This window comes from Puntigrus tetrazona, chromosome 6, assembly GCF_018831695.1.
Source record: "Puntigrus tetrazona isolate hp1 chromosome 6, ASM1883169v1, whole genome shotgun sequence".
NCBI lineage: Eukaryota > Metazoa > Chordata > Actinopteri > Cypriniformes > Cyprinidae > Puntigrus > Puntigrus tetrazona.
In genome coordinates this window covers 14,523,321-14,546,469 of record NC_056704.1, presented here as the reverse complement: position 1 = coordinate 14,546,469, position 23,149 = coordinate 14,523,321, and the positions used below count along the sequence as shown (strand labels likewise).

Here is a 23,149-nt window from a genome sequence, read left to right as displayed (position 1 = left end):
TTCTATAATAACAATTTAGGTGAACAAATTACCAAGCTGTGCTTAATGTATTCCGTCTGTGCTGTAAAAAAACATTTTCGGCTCAAAGTGAATAATTTCTGAAAGTCTGAATACATTTTACTGGTTCTACACTGTATGAAGATTTTCTGTGTATATTCTGTGTATATTTATTCTGTGTCACTTTATTTTGCTATTAAATTATCTATAGTGTCCTACACCCACTTGTAAAAAGATATAAAAAATTATATCCGGTGTCTCAAAATGTTTTTGTTTGAATCTATACAGTGGAGTCAAGATGTCTTAAACTATACTAAAAATCTGGGATTCAAAACCAAATTTAAACCTGTAAATAAACAGAATTTTTTAGGATAAAAAAAATGCAAATAAACAATACAGTGTAGAAAGAAACAAAATAAATAAGAAATAGTATGCAGTATTTAAGTATTTATTTACAACACTAATCAAATAAGAATCCTTTGTACAGATACTACTACTACTGATGATAATAATAACAACATTAACAATTAGTGTTTCTTTATTAATATTATTAAAAAATAATGAACATTAAACAAAAATGAACAAAAAAAATTCTCAGATGTTTAGACCCCACAGTATCAATAAACAGAAATCTTCATGTTTGCCACGAGGAAAAATACTCAATAATTAAACCTCAATTTCTATCCTAATATCAAAGTAGTGCTTAATATGCAGTGGGTGTTTTATTTCTCATGTCAGAATGTCGCAATCATTAACCACATCCTTTAGCTGCAGGCAACTCACAAATCAACTCCAGAAGACACAGATCAGTGGCTTCCTTACGGCTCTGCACAGCCCAGCGGAGCTCATATCTACAGATAAATTTTGCTTCCATTATTTAGGATGCATCCAGTTGAGATTTTTAATGAAAATGAAGGAAATTGTTCATTTTTTGGTTTATAAAATAATCATGCCTCCCAAGAACTGAGAGAAAATTGGATTGTAATGATGTACCACGATCGCACGCCTTTGGCAAGATTTGTTGATCTCCAAACACTGTGTGTGTGTGTGTGTGTGTGTGTTTGCAGCTGGCTCAGGATGAGGGAAGTCCAGTGCGGGGTTTCGCTGTGGTGGAGTATGAGACAGCGGAGCAGGCTGAAGCCGTTCTGCTGGAGATGGACAGACAGCTGATCCAGGGTCAGGAGATACGTCTGTCTCTCTGTCCTCCGGGAACCTCTGGACGCAGCACTCTCGCCGCCCTCATCGCTGCTCAGGGAGTGGTGAGTGACTTGCACGCTCACAAGGGACCACTCACGTTCTCTTTATCGCCACATAGCAAGCACCGAGAGTGTTTCTCACACATTCATCTAGAAGCATTAACGCACACACGTGCATGTGTGAAACAGCAGTGGTGACAGTTTAATTACAGTATTCATACTAACCCTGCTGTTTCAGACATCTCCAGATCTCCGCTGCATTTCCGAGGCCCGAAATAAACCGCAGGGCTATTTTCATCATGCTGGACAGATCCACATAAACCAGCAGCCTGTCCTGAAGACGCTGTCAGTGGTGTTGAGCATTAACTGATATTCTCCCAAACACACGTTTTGCTTCAGGGCTCAGATTGTCTTGGTTTGAGTATTTGGTTTCTAAACGTATCTATAATTATTTGGTTCCATGCCCTCGGCGTACAATAATTCGGTAAATATTACACATTGTGGTCGACACAAACCATGTTTATTCTTGCTGCAGGTGAATCTGTGTTTAATGCAGTCTGGTTCACATTTTCTTGTGATTCTTCAGTAAGATAAAGTTAAGCGTATTATGTAGCTCGCTGTCCGTGATGGAGAGGCTGAGACTCGATGATTATGATTAAGACTCGACTTGAGCTCTAAATTCCCTCCTTAAACTTCTTAACAAAGGTTTGAAATCAATTCGTATATTTAATATATATATTACCATTCAATCATTTGGGATCAGTTCATTTTTATTTGATAATACAAAACATGTCACAGTACTACGGTGAAATCTAATCACTACTTGTCTTTTACGTTTTCAAAATGCTATTTAAAATACTATTTAAAATCTATTTTTCAGGATTCAGCATAACATAGTCCTTTATAAATTATTTGCATATTTTTAATCAAGAAATATGTCTTGCTATTAACAGTGTTGATAACAGCGTGTGGCAATCATGGCACATTTTTTAGCATGTATTTGTGTAATATTTATATTTTGTAAAAATATAAAAGTCTTTACTATTACTCAGTGCATCTTTGCTAAATAAAAACACTATATACAACATTAAAATAGGGTATGGAAATACTCATTTTGATTGGTTACACACCAAACACAGCCATATTCTTTCATGCCTAAAACAGTGTGTTCTCAGTGATGGTTTATTGAAGCATTTTTTTTTCTTTCATTGAATTAATTTCTTTTCAAATTCAAGATTTAATTGTGCAGACAGATGCAGTATATTGCTGGCAGAGGAGGATGTTATATCTGAACGTTAATTGATTTCATTGTTCAGCTTTTTCAACATTCAGCTTTTTGCTTGTGGAGGACAATAAAATATCTGACTACTAGCTCTTAAAGGTCTTTTAAAGGTGGAATATGTTTATAGACCCTATAAAACCTGGACAAATGTTCATTATTGTGTTTCTATTTTTTTCAAATCAAGTGTACATGCTTATTGGGGATTTTGACAACTTTTAGGAGAACAAAGACATATAAGACCTCAAAGTTGACAGACCTGAACTAAAAGCCATAAAAGTGCATTTAATACAGTGCTTTATGTCTTCACTCCTCTTGCCTCTCCGCTCTCTCTCTCTCTCTCTCTCTCTCTCTCTCTCTCTCTCTCTCTCACCCTCTTCCTTTCTCTCTCTCTCTTTCTACTCTTTTTCCAACAAAAAGTATCAAGCCAAATAGAGCAAATGCAAGCTGACATTTCTCAGGAAGTCCACCCCTCCGGGCCACTCTGTCTGTATGTGAGACACGCCTCCCCACTCATCCACAGACTGTGAGGGCACAAGCTTCCCCTCAGCCTGACGGCCGTTGCACTTGTGTGTGAGTGTAGTCATGTAATTTTAGCACTGCTTGGGGACTAGCAGGTGTCTGCACTTGTCTTCTTCACTGGGTAGTACTCTGGGAGCTCATACAGTACACGTAACGTCCAAAGATATGGGCCTACCGGTTTCAAAGCTAGTCATTTTCAAAGCTAGTTGAGTTATTAAACAAAATATAAGAAAATTAAAGTCCATTTGATTTAAACAAATATGTTATTTTATTAGGAAAATATTTTTTATTTTATTGAGATTCAGTAAAATATTATTTTAGTTGTTTGTTCTTGTTTATTGTTTTTACATTAAAGTAACATTAAAGTTAAACATTGTTAAATTGCTTTTAAAATAATAAAACCTATAATTTTAAATAATTGATTGTTCATTTATATATAATTATTAATATATTTATAGAATTTATAGTAGATTTATAGATTATAAACTATAATCAATATTATAAATAAACAGATAAATAGATAATAAATTGTAATGAATTAATAAAATGTCATTTTAAAAGTTTAACTACTATAAAATGGTAAAATCGTATTGTGGTTAAAAGCAAATTTGTAAGTTCTAAAATATTGGGTAGAGTAATATGAAAAAAATCACATTACTTACCAAATTTTAGTAAATAGTAAGTATTTCCAAGTCATTTTCATTCTTAATTAAAATGTATTCCAAGCTTCTGCTACTTTCACTGTTCATTTTATCATTGTGTCATTGTTTCCATTAAAATGCAGAACATTTAGAGCTTCTCCAGAGCTGCGGTACAGTAATCACTTGACATTTTCCTGTAATGGTGCTGGGAACCACTTATTATACAGAACATTTCACGTAACATTTAATGTTTTTGCTTATATGCAAGATTTAGTGCTAATCCAAATGACACGTGAAGACACATCAGTATCTGTATTTTATATTAATACATATTAATTATCAAAAAAAATTGTGTATTTCTGTGATCAGCTAGATAAACCCACCAGATGATGAATTTTTTTGAAGATTCTCTCAGCTCTAGTTTATGGCTCTTTGGAAACAAACATCAGAAGCAGAGCTCTCTTGTAATCCATCTCTGAAGTTCTGGGCAGGGGGCATGATGGGACTGCTTTTGTCATTCTCATGAAGAGACAGGCCAACTGTCTTTCCACTCCCTCTCCCCGAATACTCCACCCTTCTGCTGCTTCACCCAGGGCCATCATCACCACGACGTTCCCCAGATTCTTACATTATTAGGCCTATGTTCCCTCATTCCTGAAAATGTGGTTACATCCTTGACTTTGCCCATGAAAGCAGCACAAGTGGAGTTGACTGTGTGGGTGGGGGAGTAGTAGTCAGCAGATGGAGTTGGAGTGTGTTTGGGGTGGATCCACACCTCTAGCAGACATCAGAGATCTAATCAGGGGTTCCGCATGTCTGCAAGCCAACAAATACACACACTCACACATGCTCACTCACCGCTGGGACATAAACATCCCAGATAAACATTTGACAAGAAATCAAGGAAGCTCTGCAAAAAAAACGTATGAAGCCTACTGTATCAATGTATTTCTGAGGCGTCTAAATTATCACCAAATTTGATCTTTTTTTACTTTTTTGTTGCATAAATAGGAGCGACTGCATCAACTGTCATATTTATGCTTAGTGCATTCAAATTTTCTGAATATTTTTTTACGTCGGGTTTTACGGGGTAAATCTGGTTTGTCTAGTTTTTACGTTAAATTAATTTTATAGTTCAATTGTAAACCTACATAATAATTATTTTATGATTATTATTATTTTCACAATAAAAGCTTATGTGAGGTTTAAGATTTGTGTACAAAAAAGTACTTGCCAATAAGGTACGTTTTACTTTCTTCTACGGAGCATGAAAAAAAGAACAATGAAAAGGGACTAAAGCTTTCAAGCTTAAAAGATGAGGCAAAAGCTACAGAAATGTTTAATGAAAAATGTATTGTACTACACTCCAAGAGATTTGGGATAGATGCAAAGATCTACAAAAGATATGAATAAAACCTTCAGTCTGTTCCCTTGAGATTACTTTGAACTGAGATAGAATACACATGTTATATGAAACACTTTTTTAGGATTATTATTAAAGTTACCATTCACTTTCATTATATTAAAAAGCTTGCCTGGATTATAATAAAAAATGATTAAGATTTTTCTTACGTATGCATTTTTGATTCTCAAGTAAGTTATTAAACTTTTTTATTCATGTTTTGATTTTGAAATAGTGTTCTTTATAATATTTGCTTGGATATGTTTTTTTTTTTTTATTGTTGTTGTTATTTATAACCAACGAATTAATACTTTTGTCTTTCGTCGTGTGTGCTCTTTCAGATGTTGAGCAATAAGAAAGGTTTACTGCCTGAACCCAATCTGGCCCAGTTCCTCAACAGTATGACCAATCCTGCTGCTCTCCAGGTCCTTATGAGACCCTACCCTACTGCCAAACGAGGAGGTAACACTCTCTCTGTGCCTGTCTTAAATATATCTTCACTCATTAGGCAAATAATTGATAGAATATTCCTGAATAACACGTTTAAGTACTTTTATAGACAGAACCAAAAATGTGTCCTGTGAGGATTGTAGATTCCGAGATGAGATATCTCTCATATTTCTGCATATGCGTGTGTGTGTGTGTGTTCGCTGTGTAACGGTGATCACCAGCGCAGTAGATTCTGAGCAGATTTTTCTCTTGATGAAAGCCTAATCATATATTAAAATGAACTTTTCATTGGGTGGGAGAATAAATGAGCTGAGGAAGAAGTGGAGGCCGGAGCTTAAAGAGAACACACAATTACAAAACTAAATATAGCACATGATTAAATGTTAAACTTCTCTACCTATTCTAGAGTAACTTGCCATTAGTGCTGAAGCAGGAATTTTGGAATGACGAAAATCACAGGCCATCAGTATTGACCACATCATTTCTGCTGTCCATCTCTCTTATTTTCCTTTTCATATTATTTACTTTTATGTTTGCCTCTCATTTTCTTTGTATAATGGTTCCCCGTTAGGAAAGTTTGGTCGACCTCACAATCTCCCCTTCCTGCGTCCACCATTGACTGCAGCGCTGCTACAGTTAGGAAAAGCACAGCAGGTACTCGTTTCTCTTTCCGGCACTCGCAAAAACTGACTTAAAGGGATAGTTCAACTACAATTTTAAATTCTATCATCATTCAGTGTGTTCCAAACCTGTGTAAATTTCTTTGAGATGTTGAACGCAAAAGAAGTTGACCAAAAAGTTGACTGTAACCATTGGGAAAAATCTTCTACGGAAGACTGTGGCTAGCATCAACTGTTTGGACGCTAACATTCTTCAGAAACTCGTACATGTTTGGAACAAGTAGAGTGTGAGTAAATCGTGTCAGAAATTTCACTTTCGGGTGAACGGGTGCACTATGCCTTTAAGGAAGCTTCATTTCTAAAAGTTCATAAAGCCAAAGGTGCTCATAGTTAAAGAAACACCCTAGAGAAATAAAGTAGAAGCTGCATTAAAGGATAAAAAAGGCTGTAGTACAGCGAAGATGAACACTTTAGAGCGAAATATGTTACAGAATAGGCTGCTGCCTCACAGATAAATAGAAAAGAATAATGAAGCATGTTTAACAGTCTCTTTTTCTCTCATGCAGAGCGCCATCCTAGGAAACGGTCTTGTTCTTCAGAATCTTCTTCACATGCAGATGGCCCAACAACAGCTCTTACAGATCAAAGACAAGCAGATCCCTAATGTGAGGATCTGTGTGTGTGTGTGTGTGTGTGTGTGTTCACACGTCTCAGATGTACCCATATCGGAGAAATACATCACCACATTTCACTTACCTGCATGATATCCAGCAACAGCCTGAAATTGCATTCATAGTTCTTTTAGTGCAAAGACATTATTGGTCCGCATTAAATTCTGTTGTAAATAATGAGAAAACTGCAGCTTTTGTTCAGAAAAGCATCATTTGTTTTATATAGTAGTATTAGAACGATACATCTAACTGGCATTTTTAATGCAGATTTTTCGGATCTGGTTAAAGAATAATAATGCCATCCGCTGGAAAATTTAAGTGAGAAAACAAAACAATTTGTGCAATAATAATGTGGGCATGAATCTTCTTTTATGCATGCGTATGTATTTTTTTCTTGTTGCTATAATCTCATCTGTGTGCACTTCATCTTTCACTCGCCATATGACCTATTATAGCCTGTCTGCTCTCTTTTCTCTTTCATCACTCTTTCATTTCCCTTCAGGTCCCAGGGCTTTTAGGCGACCCTTCCCGGCTGCTCCTGCAAAAAGTTCTGGGTCTTCGAACTCCAGCACCAGTTCCTCTGGGGAAAGGGTTGCTGGGTGATTCTCCCACAGGTGAGAGCTTCTGGTTGGGCGGTCAAGCTCGCAAACCTGGCCTGGTCCAGAGGTCACGTTCGCTACCGCAGGGAAAGACATTTGCAATGCAAATCCTCAAACTGTTTGAAAGCCCCATTATAAGCAGTTGGAGGCAGCCGCTTCAATCAGTATTTCTTCCTTTGTGCTTTTATACAGACGTGTGTCTGTTTGTGTGCGCAAAGTCTGGTATTGGCATTCATCAAAGCATTGAAGACCTTTGAAGAGTATGCCTTTGTGCAGGGTCATTTCTATTTGAATATCAGTGCCGTGCAGGTGTTACAGTGAGGTAGAAATTGAAATACTAACCCGTGGTTTTCTAGAGTACGCGCTACATGGATTGAGAATGGAAGATTTATGCTGCAGTAGTTTAACAAAGTTATCTGGTTCGTAGAGCTGGGCCAAGACTCGTCTCCAGTCACGTCCCAGGGAAACTCTGGGGCTGGAATGGTGTCACATGTACCTGGACGTTCGCACGCCAGTTCCATTGCAGAGCAGAACGGAGTCACTGTGACATGCCTGGCTCCGGAGAAACAGCCTGCACCTCCAGGAACCACAGGAGGCTCTGTAAGCTCCCAAACACAACTGCAAAACTTCCTCCCCGGAATCAACGCACAAAGTCTGGGGCCTTTGCTGGGCAGTACAGCGCACAAAGTTCCAGCCAACCACCACAGTTCGAGCGTGCAGACTAATACGTCCGTTACAGTAAGCATATTTTCTTTGATAGATTTCTTACCTTGAGGCAAAAATGAGGAAATCTGAGACATTTCAAGTTTATAGGAATAATTAACACAGATTTTATTTTGCCCTCATTTAATAACTTTTAAAGAAAAAACCTTGATATACTGATCAGGGGCTGTCAAGCTCAAGCCCACTCTTAAGGGGATAGTCCCAAAATGAAAATTCTGTCTAATTACTCACCCTCATGTCATTCCAAACACGAATTGGCTTTTTAGAGAGTATCACAACGCATGCCTTCCCCTAAAAAAAAAAAAAAAAAAAGTTTACGGTCATGCACGTGCTTTTCCTCGCATGCAAGGCTGATTACGTCAAATACATTAAAGCATTTTAGTAATGAGAACATTTTTACTATGTTTTAATGAAATCCGAGAGCTTTCTGACCCTGCTTAGACAACACAAGTGAAACGTTTTATAGCTCAGAAAGGTAGTAAGGACATTGTTAAAATAGTCTTGTGGGTTTAGAACGATGAATCTTTACCATTTATATGTACAACCTACAATTCGCAGGTTTGAATGAGAATTTTTCAAATATTCAGCCAGATGTATTAAATTAAGTTAGAATTAATTTAATTTATATTTTAAAATGTTTATACTGCATATTCACCAAAGAATCCTTAAATCTTCTTAAATGTATCAAGGTTTCCACCAAATATTAAGCAGCAAAACTGTTGTTAACATTAATAATTAGAAATGTATACTGAACAATAAATTAACATATTAGAATGATTTTTAAGGATTATTTGACACTGTTAAACAGTTTTAATTCAATAGCAGTATTAAATTGCAATAATATTATGCAAAATTACTGTTTTAATCAAATAAACATAGCATCGGAGACTTTTTAAAAACATTCTTACTGACTTAAAAAAAAATACTATACAACATATACTTAGAGTTATATAAAAATAACCTCAAGGGCACCAGTACCACCCTCTTTTTACACTTTGAACACCAAACACAGAAAAGTACACACTGGCTTATACTTATGATTCTGTCTGAAGTGCTTCTGTCGACCTCCTGGAACTCCATTTCCACTGTTCTGCGGAGGTGTCTTTATTCAGACACAAGCACTCAGACGCCTAGTAGAGTTAAGCACAGACTCTGACAGAGTTCTGAGCCCTAATGACAGACCACTAGTGCTGCAGTCTCTGATTACTTACTGCATTACCCTGCACAGGCTAATGGAGAGCTCTGTCTTGTGTGACTGTATAGGAGATGACTCTGTGCCAGTACTTTTCCATGGCATCCTTGTTCTTGAATTGCTGTTTATTTGAGAAATCTGCGAAAGAAAAATCAAAGATTTTATTTTGTAATTAACATTTAAATCTAATTTTTAAATTGTGTCTCTTAAAACAACTCTTACTCCTATTATTACACTTCTTATTTTATGATAAGTTAGATTAAGTTAGATTTAGTTTATAGATACATCGTATATAACGAGAAAACCTGTTTATGACCATATGCACATTTTGCTGAAAGAAAAATGGTATATCGCATAATTATGTTATGAAAATATGCATATAATTTTAAAAATCATTGCTTTTTTTACTAATTATTTTTAATGCTCTAAACAATGTAAAGACGTAGATGTAAGAGAAGTTTAAAAGGTCTGTGGAGTTTGATTTTTAACCGATTGACAGCGAAAAAGGGCAAAGCAACTTGAACTAATATTATTATAATTATTATTATTTTCTATTCCTTTCTTTCTGTTACTCTTTATTTTATTTCAAATAGTAACTTGGTGATTACAGCTGAAATGCTGTAGTATATTGTGTATCGCAACCTATCTTTCTCACTTTCTTTATCTTTTTCTGTAGAGTCAATCCAGTTGTCAGACGTCTCTGTTGGGAGACCCCCCTAAAGAAGTGAAGTTGCCTTCCAACCCATATCTAAACCTGGCTAGTGTGCTTCCTGGAGTGGTACTACAAGGTACGTGCAGAATCAGGACGACACACACTGAAGATGACTCACGTCTGCCAGACCTTGGAATGTATCTCTTCTCTGTCAGCTCTCTATTTTCAACGATAATGTTTACAGCGTACCACTGTCTTGTCTCTCCCCGCTCAAGGCCACAGCCAGACTGGCTACAGCCCACACCAGCAGAGAAGATAAAGAGTGTGTGTATGAGAGATGCTCGAAATGAGTGTCCCTGAACAGGCGCTGATTTACATCATGTATGTGTTTCTCCTGCAGCACCCTGCAACAGTAAATCTCAGACTGTGCAGACACACACTGGGACGTACAGCGCAGTCCTGCCACCTGCCACCCACCCACCCAGTCAATACAGCACAGAGACCACTTCTGCAGAATACACTCACCAATACACTCAGCAATACACACAGGTAACTACAGCACCAGAACAAGATTGTATATAGGTGTATATATTGTACTGTGTATATGCACACACACACGCAAAGATAAGATCAAAATATTTAAAGTCTTTGATCAAAAAAATCAAATACAAACATATTTAATATTTAACATATTTAATGTAATTAAATATTTTTATAATATAACATTACTATTTTCGGTTTTAAATCTAATTTATTCCTGAGAAGAATTAATGAATTAATTTTCAGCAGTCATTACTCACTTTGTCACATGGCCCTTCAGAAATCATTCTGATATGCTGATGTGTTGCTTAATTGTTTTAAATAATTATTATCAATGTTGAAAACAGTTGTTCTGTAAAATGTTATGTACTACCATTCAAAATGTGTAATGTAAGAAAAAATTAATTTAGCAAGGATGCATTAAATTTTTTAAACGTAACAGTGAAGTTACATTTATGTTAAAAAAATGTTTTACTACATAGATCACTTACACACTAGACAGAACTTTATATATATATATATATATATATATATATATATATATATATATATATATATATATCACTAGATAGATAGATAGATAGATAGATAGATAGATAGATCTAAACTGTGGTCTTGGGATCTTGTATATCAGATGAATTCAGATGAAAGTACTTGACTGTTGTGGAATATAGATGCTGACAGTCACAGACACAGGAAGAAATCCCAGCGTTCACTGCAGCGATCAATCAGTCTCGCTCTTAGCCCACTCTCTCAAGTCTTTTCTCTCCCCATTATATCCCCCACAATTCCTCTCTCTAACACAAGCTTCCACTGAGCCCTAAACATGACAGCGAAAGCCAGAGAAAGCAAGAGGCATGAGAAAGAAAACAATTCTGCCATATGCTCAGCTGCACAATAGAGATAGATGTGTCTATACGGAATAAGGAAAATGAATGCTCAAAACTGAAAAAAAGAGTTCCATCAGAGTAGTGCTGTACCACTGTTTCCTTACCAGAGTCGGCAAATGATAAAAGTTACTTCTTCCGTTTAAATCAGATTTTCTGTCCCAAATGACTGAGCTCTTTGTTGATCGCTTAGTTTATATTTCTGCTCTGTTATGTTCTGTAAGCCTTACAGCAAAATCTCATCGGACCAAAGTCCCGCTTCACATTAAGCATCAAATATCATCTGATATCAGTGGTTGGATAGACAAATCTCTCCACGTTCAACTTGTAACATCTCACCTATTTTGGACCATGAAGGTCTGTTAAAAGCTGTCAGCAGTCTGCTATCTCAATAGCCCCTTTCACAAAGTAATTCAGGTAAATTACCATAAAAATACCTGAATTACTTTTCCAGTAAATACACAAACATGCTTTTTACTAGGAAGGTACCATTCGTACCTTAAATACCAAAATGAACTTTGTGGTGTCGATCATTGGAGATTACCTTTAAGAGCTGAACCGTCTTCTTTATCCACCTGGATTAGAAAATGAACTTTAGTTTCTGTCCAATCTAACAGCATGTTTTAAGCTGCTGAGTCTGGCATAAGGAGATGATTACACAAAACACAATGTTTTTTCTCTGGAGAAGCATAACAAATACCAGCAGTGCTATAGTTACTATAATAAGCATTATAAAATAAAGCAAGTCTTGAGTGCAATGTGGCTGGAGTTTTGTGTAATACATGTTTACACAGAAAAATAATTAAAAACAATGTGAACAGCTCTGACAGAGCTTAATGATTGGCCCAAAACAGGCTTCCTACATCAGTAGATTCTGACCTCATACCAGTGATCCTATTCCTTGTTCACCCATACCATGATACTGGTAAAGATAAAACTTCTCATACCAGAAAAATCGTAAGAACTGATTTACCGGAATTTTTGGAATGTACTCATCTCTCATGCACCAGTAATTCACCAGTAAAGACTGTCTGTGTGAATGGAGTTATTGGTTTTTTTAGCTGGCCAAAAACCCCCTTGAAGTATGTGATTTAAATGCTATCTGGGCATAGAAGTTTTGAGCCAATCACCCGAGCCATAAATGCCATGTGACTAATGGCGACTGGTTACTCAGGAAGATGACATCCTGACAGTGCTGATTAGCCCATAACACCACATGGCACCTAGTCACAAGTCCTTTACTAGTGACTACCCTGAATTGTGAAAGGTGGCAAAATAGGTGCCCGACAAAAGCCCTACCCAAGACTTCTCCACAATAATTTCTTGCCACTTTGCACTGTGCTGTCAAAAAAACGTCAAACGAAATAGAAATCGAAATATAAAGATTTTAGCAGACGCAGAGGAGAGGAAAATGTGCTCTAGGAGAGGATGAGAGGGAAGGAGAAGGAGTTGCAGTCCACCCACAGTCTCTCAGATTCCTGCCAGTGTCTTTAGGGTGATCCCCTACTCATTCCCTGGCAGAGAGTTTGGAGGGGAAGAAAATTTAGCAGGATTAAATGGCTTAAATGTGGGTCTCCCTCTCATTACTGCCGGCGTTCCTATGACAATACGAGAAGGAGTGGGTGAGAGTTGGAGGGAGAGAAGGGGGAGCGAGAGATGCAGAGGGGGAAGACAGGAGGGAAGAGGAAGATTGGCTGCGAGTTGTCTGTCCCATCTGGTCGCACACTCCCACACACAGCACCAGCTTTAGTGAAATGAGACAGTGAGCTTTCACGCTGTAGGCGTCCAGAGAGAAAGAGAGCAGGGAATGGTGAAAGGAGTGATGGGAAGGAGATGAGAAGGAATAGATATATTAAAGGAATGGTAGAAGAGAAAGCTAATGAATTCTATTAGGCCACAAGGTTAGACAGAGGAAAAAAAGAGGAAACAGCTGGAGATCTAGGCTTGCAGGCACCTGGATGCAATGAGAAGTACAAAGAGGGCACAATTTATTCAGTGTAGAGTCACATAACGAGATATTTGACTATCGGCATTAAGTCTTGCTTATTTTGCTGCTGGACCACCCACTTATACAGGAACATGTTTAATCAACATGTAAAGCAGAGGTAATCAACCTGGTTCTTGTTTGGTTACAACATCTTGGTCAGCTGGTTAAGTTATAGTATGTTTGATTAATGTTGGAGCTAAACTTTGCAGGATGGTTGCTCTCTTGAAGCAAGTTTGGCTACCACTGATGCAAGGGACCTACAGAAGCCATGGGTCAATCATATAGTTATTAGTGCTCAAGGAAATATAGTCCTGTTTTTTGTTTCTCCAACAAAATCCAGAATGTTTTTTGAAAGATTTAATGCCATTCACCATGAACCTCCAAACCTTCTTGCTATGAAACACTCCAATTTCCATTAAAATGGTGCTAATACTTATCCTGGTCTGAACTCCTGGCACAAAACAGCCTGCGTTTTCTCTAATTGGTGATGGCATTTGGGGCTTTCGCACCAGAGGAACCTTTTCATACTTCCTAGAACTACTGGCAAAAGCACTCGCTTTTGAACTGTCTTTTCAATGGTAGAAATGCGCAGAACGGTTCCGGATTGGACACAAGACGTACAATTGGAGCTGCCTGGTACCTTGTACACAATTTTTGCCTGATGGAATTGCATGTACCCTGACCCCTGAAAAATCCAATAAATCTAGAAAGCTGTTGCCTTTTTGTGTACAATATGCAGCAAATTGTCAGTGAATAGACTGGGTATGCCATCTGAGGCCAGGACTAGAGTCAGTGAGATCAGTAAAGGCCCAGAAACACCAAACCAACATGAAAGAACTACCAGCAACAAAAGCTGATTGTGTTGTCGCACCTGCGCCAGGGCCAAAAAGTTGAGCTTGAACACACAGCAGAGACTACATCCAACGGCCAGCTAGCATGTAGATTCAGTGCCTGTGTGAGAGGAAATAACTCGCCATTCCAGCCATAGCAGTGTCTGGTTTCTTTTTTTGTCATTCAAAAAAACCCCAGAAGACTGAGGATGTACAATGGGAAAAGTTTTGTGTGTGTCCTTTTGGCTTTCTTTTATCACTTTCATTTTTCTTCTTGTGCACTGGTTTGCTAAGCGGAACAGCTAATCTGAGTCATCTCTTTCAATAATGGGTTCCACCACAGATTCAAGGAGCTCCCAAAAGCTGCCAACAGGGCCTGACTAGTACCAACTCAAAAACGAATCCAACAAACACTCAACAATGACCAGGCACTAGTGGGGTGCGATACATATATTGTCTGTTATATATTTACAAAGTCTTGATTAGTGAGTGTGCATTCAGAGTATGTTCTTTCACCGCATGATTCAGTCACAAAGTCACCGCATGAAATAATCACAAATTCAAGACATGGGGGCAGAAAATCTATATATTTATACCACCTTTCATAGCCTAGCCTAACAACTCTATACATCCTAGCCTAAGAGTGACATTTTTTTCTCCAGAAATTACTATTACAAATAAGATTTTTTTAACAACAGTTATATTTCCTGTTTTTACACTATTCTGACAAAAACATTATTTCCACTACAACCACAGTATTATTTTCTGTCTCTGACTTGACTTTCATTCCTAAATGAATCATCCATTTAAATGATCGTGATTAAGCACTTATTTGCAGTGACTTTCTGCCATCTACTGGGAGTTTTAATTCCACATTCAGAGTATATTTCATTATTAAAATCATTTCAGATATCAGTATTGAAAAGACAATGGACAGTTTGGCTTTACAAAATGGCTTTATAAAGGTAAAAATGCACATAAAATTCAAAAATCAGTTAAAACTTATTGGAAAAGATTTATTTCTATCAGTGTGAACTGACCATCTTTCCAGAGCAACCTTTTGAACTCTCCAGACGAACTGTCACACCAGTTTATTCCTAAAATTAGCTTGAATTATATCAGGGTCTAGAACGTCCTCGTAGAGATCTCCGTTAAAGCTCTGTCTCTGTTTCTTTGGTTCTGTTCTGTGCAACAGGAGACCATGCAGCAGTGGTACCAACACTACCAAGCACAAACCTACGGCAATACTAGCCAAGAGACAGCTGCAGTCACTGAATGCACAAAAGAACAACCTCAGGTAAGTACATGTGACCGTTGTATCCCTCAAAAAAAAAACACTAAATAATCATGAAAATGTGAAACGTTTAGGGCGAGCTTGCCTAAATATTGGGTTCAGAAATCGTGTGAGTTTGTGAGTTGATTAGAGGCTAATTAAATAAATTGTAAAAAAATTGAATGTTTTGTGTACTTAATGTCATGGTACCTAACATCAGAAGGCTATGAACATACAAATATGTTGTTAAATTATTTAAATTTGAACATTTGGGATGTACTTCAAGTACTTCAAGTGGGATGTACTTTGACATTTTAGGTCAAAGGGGTTCCTTCTGACAAATAAGAGGGAATCATTTACTTAGGGGATAGAAGATATGAAAAACAATAGAAGTCAGTGGAAAGTCCCCACCATGATAACAAATGTGTTTGTCACAGGTGGTGGTCACCTCCTCATACGGAGACTACAGTTCTTACATGCATGCTGTCAGTCAGTACTATTCTCAGACACAGATGACCCAGACAGCTGCTCAAGTCTACCAGCAGCGAGATGTCACCAAGGTACTGTACACACACACACACACACACACACACACACACAGAGTGAAACACATCATGCTTAATCATGCTCACTTTGCAGTGTACATTAACTATCTCTGTCCGTCCGAAAGCTCCACACTGAAAGGTTATTATACTGCGCAGACATACACATGTACAGCAGCAGAAATGCTAAACCGCTAACATACTGCCCAAACATTACACACTCTCTGGAGGTAGTGAATACTCCAGGCGTCATGCTTCTGACAGATGTCAGAAAACTCAAATGCCTGGACTTCCACTGTGTCTAAGTGTCTCGTGGCTGACACGGCAGCTCTCTCTGACAGATCACTCTGTGACTCGCTGCCTGTCGTTTGTACCGTCACAGACCAAAATAGATCAGAAATTAGACTTTGGTTTCTCTGTAAGCGTATACAGTACGCAAACTGTAACACAAAAATCTATACCGAGTGCATGTTTTCTTTCATGTTTCAGCATGCATGTGTAAAAAACATTGTGCGTAAAATAAAATGAAAACAATAAGGTGTGTTACAATAATCATGAATTAAAAAGCTAATGGTCTTTTTTGATGTTTTATCCACTACAAAAAAATTTGAGTCTTTTTCAAGACATCTCATATGCATTTATTTAATAGAACTTCAATAACACAGCAATACTGTGAAATATTATTAGTTTAAAAGAGCTTTTATTTGTCTGAATATATCCTGAAATGTAATTTATAGCAGCGATCTGAATTTTTAGCAGCCATTACTCGTCTTCAGTGTCGCATGATCCTTCAGAAATCATTCTGATATGCAGATTTGCGGCTCAAGAATCACAATATGACCGAAACAATGAAAAATGATGATGAATTTCAGAACGTCTGCACTATAAAACGCAGCAGCACTTGAGCTGCATGAACTCCACTCTTACAAATTTGCTTATTTGATTAATGGCTTAGTCCTAAATCCTAATTAAGTCTTCGTTTTAACCCTTTTTTTTTTTTTTTAAATACATGTGAAACCCCGCCAGCTGATTGGATTTATGGACTGTACACACACACGCACACACACACACACACACACACACACACACACAAGTTAGCTCATGTTTGTGTGGGGTGTTTGAGTTTATGTAAACGTGGTGGCAGGTGGTGTTACAGGTCAGACACACATTCCTCACTCAGTCTCATGACACTCTCAGGACATGAGATCCTGCTGAAAACACTCCATCACTCCTCAGCACAGCAGCTGGGCCAGTGTGTGTGTGTGTGTGTGAGAGAGACAGAGCAGAGATCTGTAATCTGAATAGTGTGTGTGTGTGTGTGTGTGTTGCATATGGAGAGATACAGTGTAAGTGTATGTATAAATGTTTGATGGTGTCTCTCTATAGGAGGTGGAGGTGGTGAAGACCCCCTTGAGTGGGCCTCTGCACACCTCTCTGAACGGCACTGCTCAGACCCTTCTGCCCACCTACAGTGCCCTACCCATAATGCCTGGCTTCATCACACCGACACACACGCACACACACGCGCCCAGTCCTGCCACACACACACCTGCCGCAGCCACGGCCGCCGACTGGAACAACTACTATTATGTGAGTGTGTGTGTGTGTGTGTGTCTTTCTATATAAAGTGCGCGTATTATTGTGTGTGAGAGAAATAGAAGTGAAACAAACCACATAGCGTGTGAAACATCAGACACCTGAAAGATAATGTCGGTAAATTCCAGGGGGAAAAAATTCAATTTCATTTGAAAAGGTTTAGGCATGATCACATTAGTAAAATTTTTTGGGCAAAAAAAAAAATGTCCATCAGTAGTGTAGCGATGCACAAAACGCACAGTGCTTACTGAGAAGTCACTTTCAAACTAAGCAAGCTTTTTTTTTTTTTTTTTTTCAAAGCTTACCTAGAATTTGAGGAGAAATTCACATGAACAACCCAAATTTGTCACAAGTATCACACAGTGCGGAGTCTACAATAAGGGTCCCTTTAGCTGTGTAACCCCATAAATATGGGTTTCAAAATGGCCTAATAAACCGTATATAACCGTATATAAAAATAAAAGAAATATTTTCAAATCGTGACTTAGTATGTCTGAATTTGACTTTTTGTGACTCTCACAGTAGCAACTGTCGCATAACTTGGCCTTCATAACTCACAATGTGACTGTATTCCCAATTGTAAGAAAATTTTCACATTAGCTGGGTTTCTACCCAAAGTTGGCCGTTTTAATTATATGCAAAATCACAAACCGTTTCCATTAAAGGAGTCAAACAGAACAAATTCATCACTGACACTAAATATTGCAAAGAAAAGTAGAAGTCACTATATAACACTTTATATTTTGATTATTTATATTGAATAAATTATACGCTACTAAGAGTGAGCTGACGAAACACAATAAATGCAGTCATTGCTTTCAGAGGTGGATATCAGTTAGATATCATTTTTGGCGTGCATGGAGGAATTTATTTGCAAAATGCATTTCCTTTTCCCATTATTCGGAGTAACCATTGTCCCCACAAGTCAAAAAACGTGCATAAAAACGGTGATGGAAACATAGCTACGCTGACTTTAAATCTCACAATGAGGCACTGTACAACTGCTAGTTTCTTTCAACTTTACAGTTCACAATTTTATTTATTTCAAACTATATCTTGCAAATACCACAAATTACGTTTTTAGGGTTTTCATAGATCACAAGTTACCAATAGTTATTATTGTTTCTAACCATAATGTTTTGAAATCATATATACTTAACACTTAATACATATAACACTTACTATTAATTATGAATTGACCTCAATAAATCCCTAATTTGCTGCCTTTAATAGTTTGTAAGTTTAGGTATTGGCTAGCATTAGGATGTAGAATAAGGCATTAATATGTGCTTATTATTACTAATAATTAGCTAATATTCTAGTAATATGCCTCCTGATAAGCAACTAGTTAGGAGACCCTAAAATAAAGTGTTGCCATAAAAAAAACCTATGAATGCAAAATGTCTTGGGATAGCCTTAAATATTATTTATAAAATATATAAACAAAATATTATTTTGTGGTGTTGAATTTTATGCCAAGAAACGTTGTTAGGCAAGTATAACAAGGTTGAAAATATCAAGCACTGTTTCGGTCAAAAATGGTACAAGCATGATATTTTACATTCATAAAGGTACATTTATATAGATTTTTTTTTTATAAACCCTGTTTTAAAAAATCTAAGTAACCATACTAATACATAAAAAAAAGAATAATATATGGCATGATATTCAGAATGACAGATAGGTCAGTGTGTGTTTCTGCTCTGCTCGATGGTGAAGAAAGCAGTAGGATCCTGTCAGTAGCTTTGTTCTTCAGTTGGATATAGAAAAGTGACACATTGAGAGATAAACACCTCGAACTGCGCTTCACCGACTCAACAATGGCCGCTTTATCGCAGTGCAGAAGTCAGAGAAAATTCCTGAGACGTGTGTGTGGGCCGAGGGAGACGGCGTCAGTCATTTACTGTATAGAGCACAAAAAGCCCGTCACTCATTTACTGTATGCCACTCAAACTCAAGCGTACAGCGAGCAATGAGTCACATACATCAGGTGAAATCATTCTAATCACTGTAATCACTTCTCTTTCTCTCCTAGAGTCAGGCTAGAGGACAGAAGCGAGAATACCCCACGCTGCCCACACAGGAAGTGACATCAGAGGGGCCGTACGTGGGCCAGCACTCGCAGGGTCTTGGGGGCCAGTACGCCGACTACTTCAAGAAGAAGAGGATCTAACTCTCTCTCTCGTTGCTCGCTGTGTGTCGCCCTCGTCGTGTCCAGGCCTTAACTTTTAGTCGACAACCGATATTTATGAAAAGATTGTACATTTTAAGTGTGCGTTCCTCTTCTGTGGATGTTGTTGTTATTTCTGTCCGACGCCAGGCAGGACGTCTTAAGGTCGCTCTGACTCTGTCCCGAATGATCTATTAAGATAATTGATATTTCTCTTTTTCTGTTCTGCCTTTTTACCTCTCTCCCAGGCGGGACGTACCATTCCACTCCAGAGGTGGGGGGGTCTGTGTCGGTGTTTTACTGTACAAACGGCTAAGGGCTGATAAAGATTGAGCTACACTCAGAGAATAACGTTTTTCGAAGATGTTTTTTTTTTTTTTTGTTTGTTTGTTTCTGGCAGGGTAGGGCATAGCCAGTGTATATTGTACATTCTGCGAAATGAGTGTATTTTTTACCGTGTACAGACATTGAGAATATTATTAATATTAACGTCTCGCTTAATGTGTCACTGTTTATCTTGACTATCGTACGGGAAACGCGTGTTTGAGGATTAATCTTTAACGTGTGTCTCTGTACATACTGCTGTATCTGTAGGAACGATCAGCCATTTTGAAAACTGCAGGAGCCTTAAATCATGGCGTTCAGAGAAGACATGGCTAAGGCAATAACTTCTACCTTCTCTGGAGAAACTACCATCATTTACATCAAGGTGACTTTTCCCCCAGGTGTCTGCGGGGTGACCTCCGAACAACTTTCAGCTACAATGCTGCCAGTGGTTGCTTTTTTAATAACAGTGTGAGTAATAATAACACATTAGTATAGTAGTAGTAGTAGTAGTAGTAGTAGTAGTAATAATCTGCTGGAAGGATGTCAAGGGTTGGAGTGGTTATGTATTGGATAAAACAGCCCTGATGCAAACACCCACATGGTAATAATCTAACATAATGCCTTTATATGGATATTAGTGCTCTGTTATTCTGCGGTTTAATCTCCTTACTTGTTTAAAGGAGAGAGTCTGTATTTTGATGATTTTACGCTGCAAAAAAAAAAAATCCTGTTTTTAATTCATATCAGTCTTTTTTGATTTTGCTAAAGTATATGTTAAAAAATGTAAATACACTAGAGGCAAAATAAGTTAGATATTAATATAATCTATGTTGAAGTTGTCGTCTTAAATTAGATACTTTAAACAAGTTACATGAATCTCCCAATGGGACAAATAAAGTTTTAAAGAGATAGTTCACCAAATCTAAGGATTCAAAATTATGATTTTTATTATTTACTCATGTTGTTCTAAACCATTACAACTCAACAGGTATATATATATATATATATATATATATATATGGTACACATTTATAACCAATAACTTGTAATAACCAATAATATTTTTTGCAGTTCTAGTTAAGTTGCTGGTAACTGCTTTATACAAAGTCAATGAGATCTAATTCAGTTTTAGATCCCATTGACTTTTATTGTAGCCTATACAGAAAAAAAACAGTTTTTTAAAAATGTCATTATTATTAGGTTGGTAACAAGGGGATACATTATTTATTAAAAGTGTTTTTTTTTTTTAATTTTCAGATGAACTATCCCTTTTTACTTTGCGCCGAGCTTGTTTTAAGCACGTTTAGGTGTTATTAGTGGTAAATAAGACAGGTAGGCATTAAGAACTGGATTTCTTTTTGCAGTACACTGTGTCGGTTGCAGTCTGCCAGCAGATTGTCCTAAAAGGAGCCGTTGTTTGGCTTTGCTAGCACATCGCACATGCAGGCGTTTGCCTGGCGCGCTCATCCGTTTATGATTAAGGCCGTGTGCCTTCTTTTTTCTACTCTTTTGAAGTGCTCGTCTCTTGGTTGTTATCTCTCTGAAAGCCATTCTCTCACCTCCACAACAGACTGACAACACATTTGAGGAGGAGCCTGTTATTGCGTCCTATTTATGTTGCCTTTTTGTTTTATGACAAAGTATAAAGACAATCCCAAATTGCCATCGGTACCTGAGGCTCCGCGTCCCACTTTCAGCACAGAATCACCATTTATAAAACACAGAGGCCTTGTTTTCCAGGAAACACTAGAAAAGGTTAAGAACAAAATGTTAAGACGTGAGCATTTTTAGTTTCCCCCGCTGTCCTGCGAGCTCAAGTTGGGTTCGAACGCGTGCTGCTCGTTTCTAGATAATAGGAAATGGGATTCGTTAACAAAAGGACACTCTACAGGGATTATAAAGCACATACACTTCTGGTCACCTTCCCATGAGTCTCTGGTTCTCCAACACTGCTCCAAATCAAGCAGACTCAACACTTTCACCTTGAAAAGAGAGGTTCGAGTTACTACATAAAATTTAACGTCTCTTTAAAGTGTTCTCGTTTCTGTAGAAAGGTGAAGGACAATTGTGCCTATTTTGCTTTTATGAACTTTGTATTTCTTACCATTTTTGCCGACGTTCCTCCCCTCGTATTTCAAGTCCCGACTGTAACGTATCTTTCAGATTCTGCACTTTTACCCCTCTGAATGTCATGAACGTGTACGTGTGCGCTTGTATCTCAAAGCTTTGCAATACTAAAGTGTGTCTTATTGATGTAGAAGGTACAGTCGCCTGTTCAAACACGCAGGGTTATCAACACTATTGTGCTTTGTACACATATCGCAGCCTGTTTTTAGTTGTAGTTTTCTTTTTTTTTCCACCTTCAATTAAGATTTTGCAATATTTTATAATCCAAACTCTATTGATATTGCTTTACTGTGAATAAGCTATTTTTAGAAACAGTGGAATTTAAGCATGCGTATACTCCTGCAATACAAGAAAAACACTTTTTTTTTTCTTTTTTTCAGTAGATGTTTTCGACGCTTTTGAGTATTTAACAGCAAAAAAAAAAAAAAAACTACTGTATTTATTTTATGTGAATTTATGTACATTTTACCCTGTTGGATACAATTTTGTTGTCATTCTTTTTGAGGAAAATAGGTTTGGGTTTTGGGAATTGTTTTGCATTCCACATTAAAGGACAGGAAAATGACGTCTCTCGTCGTTTTTATTTTTCCTCTGACCATTCTCAGCTCTTATGCGGCCAACGTGGAGGCGTAGATACGAACGCAACGACGGGCATTTGACGATTCCTTCGGTGCAAAAAAAAACACATGACACTTCCACCTGGGAGATGAATCATTTTCCCTTTTCAGGAACCATGTGTGAGGATTAACCATAATCTGATAATCAGATGGGAATTAGTGCGTCTCTGAATATTTAGTCCTCTTTTAGCTATATGAATTGCAGCTAAGGCTTTTAAGACGCTAAACCAATTTCTCCATTCACAACCTGATCCTTTTCTTTACCGTCAGCATCTACCTTATAGGCAATGACAAAATATTTCAGATAGA

The 23,149-nt window shown here is 37.5% G+C and overlaps 1 protein-coding gene across 2 annotated transcripts in view; it reads left to right on the top strand.

Moving 5' to 3' along the window:
- raver2 (ribonucleoprotein, PTB-binding 2) overlaps positions 1-22,788 on the top strand; it is a 59,320-nt gene extending 36,532 nt beyond the window's left edge. Inside the window, exons 4-15 of one of the 2 annotated variants that reach the window (XM_043240966.1) lie at positions 1,065-1,256; positions 5,379-5,499; positions 6,059-6,141; positions 6,674-6,772; positions 7,281-7,392; positions 7,805-8,115; positions 9,969-10,080; positions 10,345-10,493; positions 15,384-15,485; positions 15,899-16,021; positions 17,390-17,593; positions 19,635-22,788. In XM_043240966.1, the coding sequence (XP_043096901.1) occupies positions 1,065-1,256; positions 5,379-5,499; positions 6,059-6,141; positions 6,674-6,772; positions 7,281-7,392; positions 7,805-8,115; positions 9,969-10,080; positions 10,345-10,493; positions 15,384-15,485; positions 15,899-16,021; positions 17,390-17,593; positions 19,635-19,772 (1,746 nt within the window). In that variant the 3' untranslated portion in view covers positions 19,773-22,788. The remainder of the gene's footprint in view (positions 1-1,064; positions 1,257-5,378; positions 5,500-6,058; positions 6,142-6,673; positions 6,773-7,280; positions 7,393-7,804; positions 8,116-9,968; positions 10,081-10,344; positions 10,494-15,383; positions 15,486-15,898; positions 16,022-17,389; positions 17,594-19,634) is intronic. The other variant, XM_043240967.1, reaches the window with a different exon arrangement.
- Positions 22,789-23,149: the final 361 nt, after the last annotated feature.